This window comes from Pleurodeles waltl, chromosome 5 (genome assembly GCF_031143425.1).
Source record: "Pleurodeles waltl isolate 20211129_DDA chromosome 5, aPleWal1.hap1.20221129, whole genome shotgun sequence".
Taxonomy (NCBI): Eukaryota; Metazoa; Chordata; class Amphibia; order Caudata; family Salamandridae; genus Pleurodeles; species Pleurodeles waltl.
The window spans coordinates 1,130,618,868-1,130,631,001 of NC_090444.1; the positions used below are offsets into that span (position 1 = coordinate 1,130,618,868).

Genomic DNA, 12,134 nt, shown 5'->3' on the forward strand with positions numbered 1-12,134 from the left:
ACATAGTAACCTGAAACCTTGGCAACTATGTATCTGCTCACATTATATCTGTAACATAGTCTGATTCTGAAACCCCAAACGATCAAAATGTGGTACTTCACTCATAGTTCTACCCTCCCGGGCACGTCCTTGTCTCGACACGGGCTAAGTGTCCGGCGAAGTGACAATGGAAAGGCGGCCACCCGTTTGAGCACTCTAAGCAGATCTCTTTAAACTGCCTCATTAGTCCGCCTTCTAGTACATACACGTAAACGTAGTCACAGTGAGTTTACTGTCCTGAGACGAATCTCAGAGAGTAGTATCTGACACGCCGGGCATGCGCACTGCTATTCAAGGCTCGGACTACAAGTGTTTTTAGAACACAGTCAAGTAAGTCCTGCGTCAGCCTGTGATAAAGGAGTGGGGTGTGTTTTTTGCCCACCACGTCCCAGCTGCACCCGGGCATTGCACTTTAATCCGAAAATGGCTACGAGCACCACAAAAATAATATCACAGCAGTTTTCAGATAAGGTGAGTGAGGAACTTCGAAACATCTCTCGTTGTAGGGCGAGTAAAGTTAAAACGCAATAGTTACAAATAACATCTTGTAAGTTTACCTGGATATCGGGGTTCTGTGTCATTAGCATATTTTGGACTCCTACTATTTACTTCTTTTGTTAATATCGTCGGGGGTGATTATCACGTTTTACTTCACAGAAACTACGTCACTATGTTGTGCAAATAGGATTAAAGCAGATGCTCTCTTCCGAGAGCACTCAGGGTTTTCGCTGTTTACTCTCACTGTCGCATATAGCATGTACATTTTATTCCACGAGTCACCAATGAGTATACACTAGACTTGTAAATAAAGATAATTTATCTTATAAGCAAGTGTAAGTATTTCACCGCAAGATGCATTCGTGGTCTCTTGCTAACAACTGGCTACTATATTTGTGACTCTTCAATCTTCGTGACTGTTACCCATTTCTCAGGATTTGGAGAGACCTAATTAGTGTGTGCGTTTAAGAAGGCAGGATTTACTATTAACCCAGGTTAACATCGGCCATAGTATTCTCAAACGTTAGCTTTTCCACCACGGAGTCTGATGGGAAATAAGAACGAAGAGGCCTAATGCATACCTGTCAAACTTTTGTTTCAAATATGCGAATACAGTGAGGCTTTTAAGAAGGTGATCCCATTAAGGTCAATGGGGAATCAACGCTGTTCCGAAGGTTGATATTGATTTGAAAAGAAAGTCACTCCTTTAAAATCTGTGGAGGCATTTTGTTTGTCAGGCAGCTGAATAGAAGTAAATAGCGGGTGACGCCAAACAATTGTGATTGAAGTGACATGTAGCCTGATGTCAGAGCTGGCTTTTGCTCTGGTGGCGCCCGGTGCAGCAATATGTTTTTTTGGTGCCCCCACCCCATGACCACCTCCTCTGATTCCCTGACTACTACCCGAGAAAAGTGCCCCTCATCTCTCCATAGCCCCTCTAACATACATTTCATTTGTTTTAAAGTGCGTGTAAAGGCTGACTTTACTAATTACTCAGCTATCAACTCACATGCTTTGTTGGAGCAGGGAGAGTTTTTCAGCGCAGGGGACTGGCTGTCAGCGAATGGCTTGATGACAGTGCCACCCTACTGTGGTCGGGCACTAATGTTAGCACACACGACTGGAGGTTCTGTGGTTTCAGTTGTCTGGTACAAGGGATCTCGCCAGACGAGACCCGTTATTCACGCAACATATTTAAATGGATCTGTTTGATGGATGGTGAAAGATGGCCACCTTTGCATGCAAAGGAGGCGACCTCCACACAGAGAAACCTCAAACCTCTTCAAGAAGAGGAAATGTTGCAGATTACTAGGGATGATCTGGAAGCTTATATTAAACAAGCTGTGAACTCCACTTTCAATGAGCACAGGCTAAGCATAAGAAGGCCAAGGCAAGCTCTGATAACTAGGAGGCTGATGTGAAGGGATGGAATGTCCAAGGGCCACACTTGCAAGAGTCCTGGTCCATGTAAGATATATGTTGGGGTTCATACATTCCCAGCAGCAGCAGGATGAGTTCTATGTGCAGTATAGCGCATCCCCTGTAGATAGTCTGCCCCTTCATGAGGTTATCCAGTACATTATCAGTAAAGAATGGAAATATTTTGCAAATCTCCAATTCTTTGATTCCGCAATAAAAGGTACTCAATTGACCACTTTAAATATCAATTCCCTCAGGTCTTAAAGGTCGGCACTATTCATTGGTTTCCGCCTCTTCTTTAGCTACTGAGGATGCTACCTTCTGTGGAGGAAGGAAAGATGAAGTCTTCCCTTAAGAGTTTACACTGTGGCTAACTTTTCTCTCGTGGCTAACACATATCGATTTATGCAACCCAAGACCTGCTAGAGGATTTTCAAACCTTATATGATTGTTGTCAGAATGACTTGGATCATGTTCCGATAGTGGCTAACAAGATGGTGCAGAAATCTGCTGACGAAAATAACATTTTGAGTCTATTTAATTATGTAACTGGGTAAAAATCGTTTATCAAAAAATGATTGGTTCAAACTCAGACACTTAGCAAGTGTGTCATTTGAGGCGGGGGCACAAATGTCAGTAAAACCCGGCTCCAGCATTGTCAGATCCAAGATCAGCTGAAACGACAACTTGGGAGTAGGCAGAAGATTGAAGACCTTTTGTCATCAATGGGCAAAGGTAATTCAGGATGCTTGTGTGCTATCAATCGTAAAGGACGGCTACCATTGACAATGCAATGAAACTCCTCAAGAGAAAAGGTTCAAACGTACAACATTTACAAAAGACCTGTTAAAACAACACTTAATGCTACAGGGCATTCAATACCTCATTGCTAAGGGAGCAGTGATTAAAGCTCCCCAAGAGCAATCATTTCCGGGTTTCTATTCCATACTATTTCTGGTGCTGAAATAGGATAGGTCTTACGATTCAATACTTGACCTCAAAGGCTTGAACAAATTTCTCCTACTCAATTCTTTCTGGATAGCAACTCTGCAAAGTATAATACCACTGATCTCAAGGGGCAGCTGTTTTAGCAATACTGGATCTACAGAATGCATATTTTCATGTTTTTTTTGTTTCATCAGACAGGCCAGAAATATTTGAAATTCGTGGCCCAGGTGAGACATTTTCAGTTTCAAGCACTCCTTTGTATGTCTACTTGTGTCTTCACAAAAGCCCGGGCTGCAATAGTGGCTTCTTTACAAATGAGAGATGTGACTTTTTTTCTATATCTTGGTCACTGGCTTCTGTACGCTTTCTCCTTCTCTCAGGTGCAGCAGAATGCCAGCTCAGCAGGTGTCATTCATAGGAGCAGTTGCAAGACACAGGAGGGAAAAGTCTTTCTCCAGCAGAAGACAATCCTGTGTCTCCAAATGAACTTGATTCAACTATTGGGGCAGCATTAGGCTTCTACTTAGAATTGAAACTAGGTACTTCCCTAGGTCCACTTCCACCTAAAACCTCTATTGAACTATCTCCTAAGCTACTGGGATCTGAAATCCCAAGATTTTAGTGTGACTCCTTAGTTAATGTCACGTCTTTAGTTTCTGACAACCACCACTAATCTAGGGAGAGGGTTTCTGTTTTGTCTACCTCTGCCACAGTTGTTAACAACAGGTGCCAGTCTGTGGGTTTGGGAACAGTTATCCAGCATCAGGGGATGAGTGGCCAGTGGTTGGACACAGGCTTTCCATTCAGCTGGAGAGAATTAGCAGTGGTTAAGATTGCTATTCGATCATTTAAAGTACAACTGGACAGACAACCAGATGTTACCTAAATAGGCATGAAGAACTGCTAAACTTATTTTTTCCGGGGCAAAACAACATATGTTGCAAGTAAGAGCAGTATATAGTCAGGAAAATCCAGCTTACAAGCAGATGCGCCGAGTCAGAATAGGACACCTTCAGTGATTTTTCACCTTCTTCTCCTTCACTTTCAATAGGTATGCAGTGGTTTCAGGTATCCCAGAACAGATCTTTTCACGTCCCCCCCCAGAATGTGAGGCTTCCTGTTTTCTGTACAGAGATTTGGTGCCCTCAAACCTTTGCAGTAGATGCTCCCTTAAAGGGGATTGGGTAAATGGTACTGGCCCCAGGGAGTAACAGTCTGGTGCCACTGACTAACAGTGGCCTAATTTACCCCACCCGCTAAAATCTTTCCTTATCCTCACTGGCAACAAGTGTTGGATTATATAGGAGGGGGACTTTGGCCCGTATCACCCATGCACCAAGCCCTACAAGCATACTTGGATGCCTGAGCCCCTGTGACTGCTGCGCCTGTGGTGATGACAGGGAGCGCCTTGGGACGCCTCCTTCTCTCGGTGTCCCTCTGGCCCTTCCCTCAACCCCTAGCTTTCTAGCTCGGAGCCCGTACTGTGGTGAACATGGACTCCCCTATTGGATAAGCCCCGCGGGTAGTCTTGAAATCGGGGGATACTGAGGCAGCTCAGAAGACGGCGACCTGCAGCACAACCTCTACTGACAAGACACCCAGTAATGGGGGGGCTTGGAGAGCAGAACCACACTGGCCTGGTTCCAGAGAGGGAGCCCCTTCTGACCTAGCAGTTCCCCTTTCTGGTGGACTGCCCCAGTGGCCCCCCTCGCCTTCTATACTGCTCACCAGCTCTGACACTTCCTGGGGAGTCTGTAATGGGTCAGCCACATTCAGCCACACCAGCCCCACCCTCAGCCACTGGCCCTCCTACCTCCTTCGTGCCAGTTACTCCGGCTGTGGTTGCATCCTCATCGCTCTCCATGTTTGACAAGCAGGACCAAGTACTTGCAGTCATCGAACACACCAGAGTTTCTATGGAGACCAGGTTGGGAGCCCTCGCCAGCGAGTTGAGCTTCTTGCGCGACGACCACCACAAGTTAGTAGACAATTTCTCAGATGACAAAAAGACACTGACCACTACATAACCTTTAATAACGGATGACCAAACGGCGATTTGTAACTTGCGAACCAGGGTGCAACAACTTGAGAATTGAGTAGACGATGCTACAGACGTTCCCAGAGGAGCCACATTCGGATACTGGGCCTACCAGTGGGAGTTGAGGGAAAGGAGCCCATCTCTTACCTGGAAGGCTGGTTTAAGACTTTCACCCTGTCTGCAGGCCTCACTCCATTTTATACACTGGAAAGAGCCCACAGGGTCCTTTTGTCCTGCCTCCCTCGAAAGCAGCCCCACGTTCCAATTTAGCCAAACTATTGCATTATCGAGACCAGGACACCATTCTGCGAGCGGCCCGGCAGGCAGGTACGTTGCATGTTGAGGACAAAACAGTCATGCTCTTCCCAGACTACACACTTACAGTACAACAAAGACGGACCTCTTTTCTGTTAGTCATGCTCTGCCTCCGTCAGCTGGGGTTTTTCCACTGACTCCTAGGAGGCCTGGGACTGGGCATATCGATACAGCGAAGGTTGGCCCCCACAGTGTTCGGAGCCTCCTTCGGTTCCATCGTGCTGTAGCTGGCGCTGCAAAGGAAAAGCAAGGGTGAACAATGTCCCTCGTCCCACCACTTCTGCAGACCTTGAGCACATAATTGCGACCACGAGAAAGCCTTGCTGGCGGCCAACTGCTCTGTGGCAGTGTACACAGATGAGGATACCAATCCACAAATCTTGACGTCTGAAGATGACTCTGTTGCCTCTGATGAGTCCTGTCAGGATTCACATTCACTTCCACCATTGACCCCACAGATGGCAGACAATCTTGTGTAACTGTTCAGAAATATATATTGGCCAAATGCATGTTCATGTTGGTACCAGCTATGTATGCTAGCGCCCCAACTGCTTTCCTGCTCGTGCACCCGCAATACTTGCTGCAACCATGTAACACTCCGGACGATACCACAAGCCCTATATAAGGCCCATTCCTGTGATACGGGCTAATTATGCCTCACTTTCTCCCCAGGCCTGATACACCTCCCCACTTGTCACACAGGGGGTACCGAACACTCAGCTGCTTTTGCTTGTGCCACACCCCCTCCTAACCATAAAGAACACGTAATATGGCCAGTATGGGCACACTGCCTGTTGTAGTGCACTCCACCAGTTGTTTTTCTGAAGTTTCACTCCACGTACCACTTACACACCCCCACCCACCCCCCTATTTCTGCCCATCTAGCTATGGCAACCGAGCTCAACACCCAAGACATAAGGCCTGATTATGAGTGTGGCAGTCAAAGGATGTCCGCACTCGTGTTGACGGTCCGACCGCCACACTCCAGGCGATCTGACTGCTAAATTACCACTTAAGTAGGCGGACCTGCCTAAAGACTGCCGCCCTGCCGGGATCACAGATCCGGACTGCATGATGACGGTAGGGCTTGTAATCAGCCATGGCTGCGATGAACTCAGCGCCACTTGGCTTATTACAGCCCCGCTTTCTGCCAGCCATTTCATGGCGGGGACCCCGCCATGAAAAGGCTGTCAGAAAGCCAGTGCTGTGGGCCACAGGGGGACCCTGCACTGCCCATGCCTATGGAATGGGCAGCGCAGGGCCCCTCCTGCCCAGCAACGTTGGAATGTACTCCCTCTGTGCTACGTTATAGGACAGGGAACCGAGTCCTATATTGGAGCGTGGTTCCCATCGGACTGACCGGCTGGAATGCATATTACAGTATTCCCGCCATTCAGCTCGGCCGAAACATTGTAATACCCACAATGGGAACGTCACCTCCATGGCAGTGGCATCTTCCCTGTGAGTTTGGCAGTCTCGAGGTGGGACCACCAAACTCTTAATAAAGCCAATAGTCGGGGTATGTCCAACAACAGGGACTGCAGCACCCTTTGCTCCTTTTCCCCTTTGCCTTGCCAACTTACCCTAACACTTAAATCAATATTCCTAACGCAGACGTTAGAGTCCTCCGTCTTACTGTTAGAGGGATGCATTTGATTTGGAAAAATTATGCAGTCTACCTCCATCCAAGACACAGCCAGGCACATGTAGTTCTCCTTCAGGAATTACACACGATGGCTGAAGAGCTAGGGAGACAGCGTAAGCGATGGGTGGGTATATTGCACTCTACCACTTACTTGGCCTATGCATGAGGTGCCCTAATATAAGTCAGACTCTGTGTCCCCTTTCAGGAACTGGGTGTCACAGTAGAAAAGGAGGGCCAATATGTACTGTTGGAGGATCACGTAGATGGTAAACCCATACTGATCCGTAGCATTTACGCACCCAATGTAGAAGAGGTTTCCTTCTGGGACACACTTTCAGCTGACCTGGTCCACAAAACTCAGAAGCCCTGGATCCTAGGTAGATATTACGATTGTGTGTTGGAGGCTGCCCTGTACAGGTCTCTCCCTTTCCTGCCACGATCTTCCCCCAACATGCAGGCAGCCTGATTGTGTAGTTGGGTTCAATATCCCACTACCAAGCTATATTCTTTCCACTCTATCCCACATCACCTTTGTGTCCAATCAGATCACTTTTTTTTGCTCAAACTCCCTCATACCACTCATACTATTCTCGGACTATCTGGGGCATTTAGGTTCAGATCATGATGCCCACATAATGGATCTGACATGGATGCCTCCATGCCCCTGAAGACAACTTGGTGTCTTCCTCGCAACGCCTTGGAGGATCCTGTCTTCCGGGCGTTGCCGGAGTCACATAGTTGGCAGTTCTTTGCCGAAAAACACAGCACAGCTACTACCAGAACTATAGAGGGGATGCATTTAAAGTGTTTATCTGAGGTGCTTGCATACAGGAGATAGTCGGGGTCCGCAGGACCCTAGACCGTGAAATAATAGACATTGTCAGGAAAACTATTGCCAGTATTGTTAAGTTCTTCCCTCAGCAAAAACGATTCCCCTTTTTCCTTGTACCCATGTTGGTTGCAGCGGCGTCCTCACTCCCAGTGGCTCTTGCGGAGGCTGTTCTTAGAACTAGCTTCTTCAGGTTTAACTGCCACTCAAGATGGTGGCTGCAAATCCTTGTGAGGTCAGCGCTCTAGTGTTTCTACCTTTAGTCTCGTGCTGAAGCTTCCCTCAAGCTGTTTCTCTCTGGGAGTCCTGCACTTCAACTGTCATCCTGCGGAGAATGAGCAGTGTTCCTGAGGCACTTCGTTTCATGGAGAATTCTTCCAGTTTTGAGTAATTAATTATTTTTCTTGTTACTGTGTGCACACCAGCTACTTTTTCCCTTTGGAAAAAGCGGATTTTTTTTCCTTCTTCCAACAACTGGCTATCGGCTTTCTGAGGAGAATTTGTTTTGGCTTAACAGAACTTCAAGCAACTGCAGTAAGGAATACTTTTGTATGATTTCCAGACTTGCCAAAATATATAAATGTACATATATATTCAAGATCTCTTTGCTTTGCAGGCTTGTCAGTCTTAGAGACAAACCTCAGTGCTCAGACTAATTCCTAGAGACTGTGAGTGAGAAAACTGAACCTTGAGAAGGAGTTTTCGTTTCCTGTAAAAGACATTAGTAGTCTGTATATTTGTGAACTTTTGAACTGTTCTCCAGAGTACCTTGGAAACCTCTGACTCCTGGATATAAGAAGATATTAAGTTAACATTGTTCTGTTAGAGAGAGGCTAGTCTCTCAAAAGATCCAGGTTAGGAGAACAATAGAATTGGGTCAATGTGAATGGCTGAGCTGTAGGAATGTACTTATCTATGCTCTTATCACCCGACTGCAGGTCCTTCCTTTAAAGAAATCCCAATAAGAATAAAGATGCAGGTTTTTAGAGACACACACTGAATATCCTATCTTCAAGTGGGAAATACAAGCTGGAACTGGATCTGGAGGCGGTCTCTCTTTTTCTATTCGTATGCCCCTTTCCTCCTAGCGGATGCAGGGTTCAGATAATCAGTTAAAGTCTGAGCACGCATCTGTTGGAGGGAGTTGGGTAAAAGGCATCTGCTCCTGTGGAATTTTGATTTAATGGGTAATCTTCTGACAGACATCACAGCCTGGCACGCTGATCTGGGGAAAAAGGAGGATTGAGACCCGGCTATTGTTCCGATTTATACAGAAGAAGAGACAATCTTTGCCACCCTCCTTGAATGCCTACGGCGTTTCAACTTCACTGCTCATGTGGCCAAAGTCCACACACAGGGAAGGATACAAAGCTGGGTGTCACTCACCTGTCTTGTCCAGCAAGATGCTACTATCAGCCCCATCATGGAAGTCCAAACCTGCTCGGGTGCAGTGGTTCTTAGTCAAGATGAGATCTGGCAGGAGTTCCACTCCTATAATTCAGAGGTCTTCCAAACCCCTCAAGACATCTTCCTGACTGCATTACGAATATTTCTGTCAGACATAACACTCCCTCTTATCCCACTGCCACTAGTAAAACCCTCGATACCATGCAGGAGGTAACGCAAGCCATCAAAGATCTGGCACACAATAAAATCCCAGGCCTTGATGGCTTCCCCCTAGCATACTACTCTACAGTCTCTACAATACTCGCAACCCATCTTACAGAGATGTATGAAGCCACTCTCAGTTCTGGGGTACCGCCCCAGTCCCTGCGGGAATCACTACTGGCCTCCATCCCTAAGCCTGGCAGTGATCCACGCTTTTGGGTTCCTATTGACCTATTGCATATTAGGCGCTGAATATAAAATTGAGGGTAAGATCCTGGCCAGTAGGTACTCACAGGTTGGCCCAGCACTTATCCACCCCAACCAGAATGAGTTTGTTCCTGGCCAAAACACCTCTCAGAACTTCTGGAGCCTTTTTCACATCCAGGATCAGATCCAAAACAGTTTTCAGACTGCTGCTTACCTTATATTAGACTTAGATAAAAAGTTTGATATTCTCTCTTGGTAAACCACTTCCAAGTGCTTGAACTAATGGGCATCGGAAAACACCTACTTGCACACACTAGAGTACCCTATAGGGACCTTTCGTCCACAATCCAGCTGGGCACTCTTGTCTCTGACCCTTTTCCGGTAGGCCGAGGCACTCGACAGGGTAGGCCACTCTCCCCCCTACTCTTTGCCCTAGCGATGAAACTGTTGGCTATATGACTTCGCAAAGAGGGCCACTTGTGAGGCATCACATTGTAAGATCGCACACATGCCATCTTACTATGCGTAGGTGACCTGCTTTTATATCTCCAGGATGTGACAATGACCCTCACCCCAGTACATAACACTTTGTCAACTTTTGCATATCCCTCCGGACTGCAAGTAAACTGGTCTAAATCAGCAATTTACCCACTTTGGTCGAATTATCCACCACAAGAGTTCTATCTTGGAGAGCCACAACTTTGTTGGTGCCCTGAGGCAATTTGTTACTTGGGGTCAGGCTGCCTCATGCTCCCTCAGACCTATACAGGGAGAACCTCCAGCAGGCTTTGATAGGTATCCGATCACAAATCACCTTCTGGAAACCCCTCCCTCTTGCCCCACTTGGCAGCATAGCCTTAGCAAAGATGATTACCTTACCTAGACTGATCTATTTCACCAACCTCACTCTCATCCCCCCACATTCATTCTTTACAGATTTGGACTCCAGGGATGTGGAATTCCTATCGCCAGACGCCCGGAACATATTGTTTGGGGTCAAGGGCAGCAAGTTTTCATCTTTATTTTGTCCTTGGGACAAGTAGGCCCAACCCCTTGCAGCACAACCCCTTTGGCTGCCAGTGTACGAGGAACGGAACTGTCTGCAGTTGAGGTAATGTGTGTGTCCATAGTTAATGCTGTTCTAACTTGTATTTATGGTTCATTAATGGAAAGACTTCATTAAGTTGAGCACTGCAAATAAACGTTTTAAGGTCACGCTGTATTACTGACAGTGGTTCCAGTAATTTTTTTTTTTATAAAAGTGTACACACGTTTGAAAAGTTTAATAATATGAGGCTAAGTATAATGCTCTGAGAATGCTATCTGAGTCGATGCAAATATTTGCAGAAGCTTGTAAGCAAGAGTGAATATTCTTCGCTTTCAAAAAAATATTTCAGAAAAAAATACAAGTAGGAAAAAATGTTTTGCTACTATGACATTTTAGGTGCTATTTCTTTAAAGCCTCATTTAGTAAAATGTGTTGATGGATGCATCCTAATAGAAATAAAAATAAGCAAGCACTGGCAAAGCCAACCAAACCTATATATATATTTTTTTTAGAGGTTTTTGGTTTCGTCAGTACATGTCTTGGTTTGACATGGCTTTTGTAACACTTTATTGTTGCGAGGGCTGCCTGTCCCTCACCATTGTAACAAAAAAGATTTTGGTCTCAAAAAGCGCACATTGCACTCGATAGGGGCCCACTCAGCTCAGCACCTGCCCTAAGCGAGTCTGGATAAGGGGGTCCCTCCCTGTTCTTTGTAGAAGGCTCCCCTCCAATTTTGTTACACTACCGATTGCCACAGTGTTACTTGCACTGAGCAAATCTACTTTGTGTGCCAATATGCTCCTTGTGGAAGAGCAGAATGCGATTACTCAAAGTAACGCCAGCTGAGAAATAGATTTTTAATAAAAACAAAATGTCTTTAATGCCAGACCTAATTAGGGTCCCAATTCTTAAAGAAAGTCACAAGTGCACCCATGGTATATGTCTGTGAATTAGTGTCTTTAATGAATTCACAAGAACTCACAGAAGTTGACCAGGAAATCGTATTCCTAGAAAATATTTGTGAACTTTATTTTAACATGAACAAATATGCATGTGTCGATTTGCTCGTGAAAATCTGTTGAGCATTTACAAGTTCACTTTCCCTCCAACCACTTTTTTCCCAACCCTGAAATAACTTCTACTTCTGTCATTGTCAGGAGTAAATTTCCAACCTTTATCATTACGGGAAAAGATTAGAGAAGAGCTGGTGAAAATCCTTAAAACATGCAACTTAGTAGGTTTACAGACTCAAAGGCATTCCAGCTCTGTAACTATTGCTTACTGCATCCTCCAGCCCCAGTATGTAGATCTGCAGAAAGGTGGCAAAATAAGGTAATTGCTATACTAGGGATTGAAATTGTAAGTATTCAAGACTTACTATAGTAGTAGCCCTGGCATAATCAGAGAGGCTATCATGAGGGCTCATACATAATGAGATTGCTGCCATAATTTGTTGTCACATTACGTGGCACCAAAGGGACAAGTAGATTTTTTCACAGGACAAATAGCTCTAAGAAGCAACCTGTCCCAAGGACAAGTA

The 12,134-nt window shown here is 45.7% G+C and overlaps 1 protein-coding gene across 1 annotated transcript in view; it reads left to right on the plus strand.

Annotated features, from left to right (window-relative positions):
• Positions 1 to 347: 347 nt before the first annotated feature.
• LOC138296308 (zinc finger protein 154-like) overlaps positions 348 to 12,134 on the plus strand; it is a 298,559-nt gene continuing 286,772 nt past the window's right edge. Inside the window, exon 1 of the mRNA XM_069235325.1 lies at positions 348 to 510. Coding sequence (XP_069091426.1) covers positions 463 to 510 — 48 coding nt within the window. The 5' untranslated portion in view covers positions 348 to 462. The remainder of the gene's footprint in view (positions 511 to 12,134) is intronic.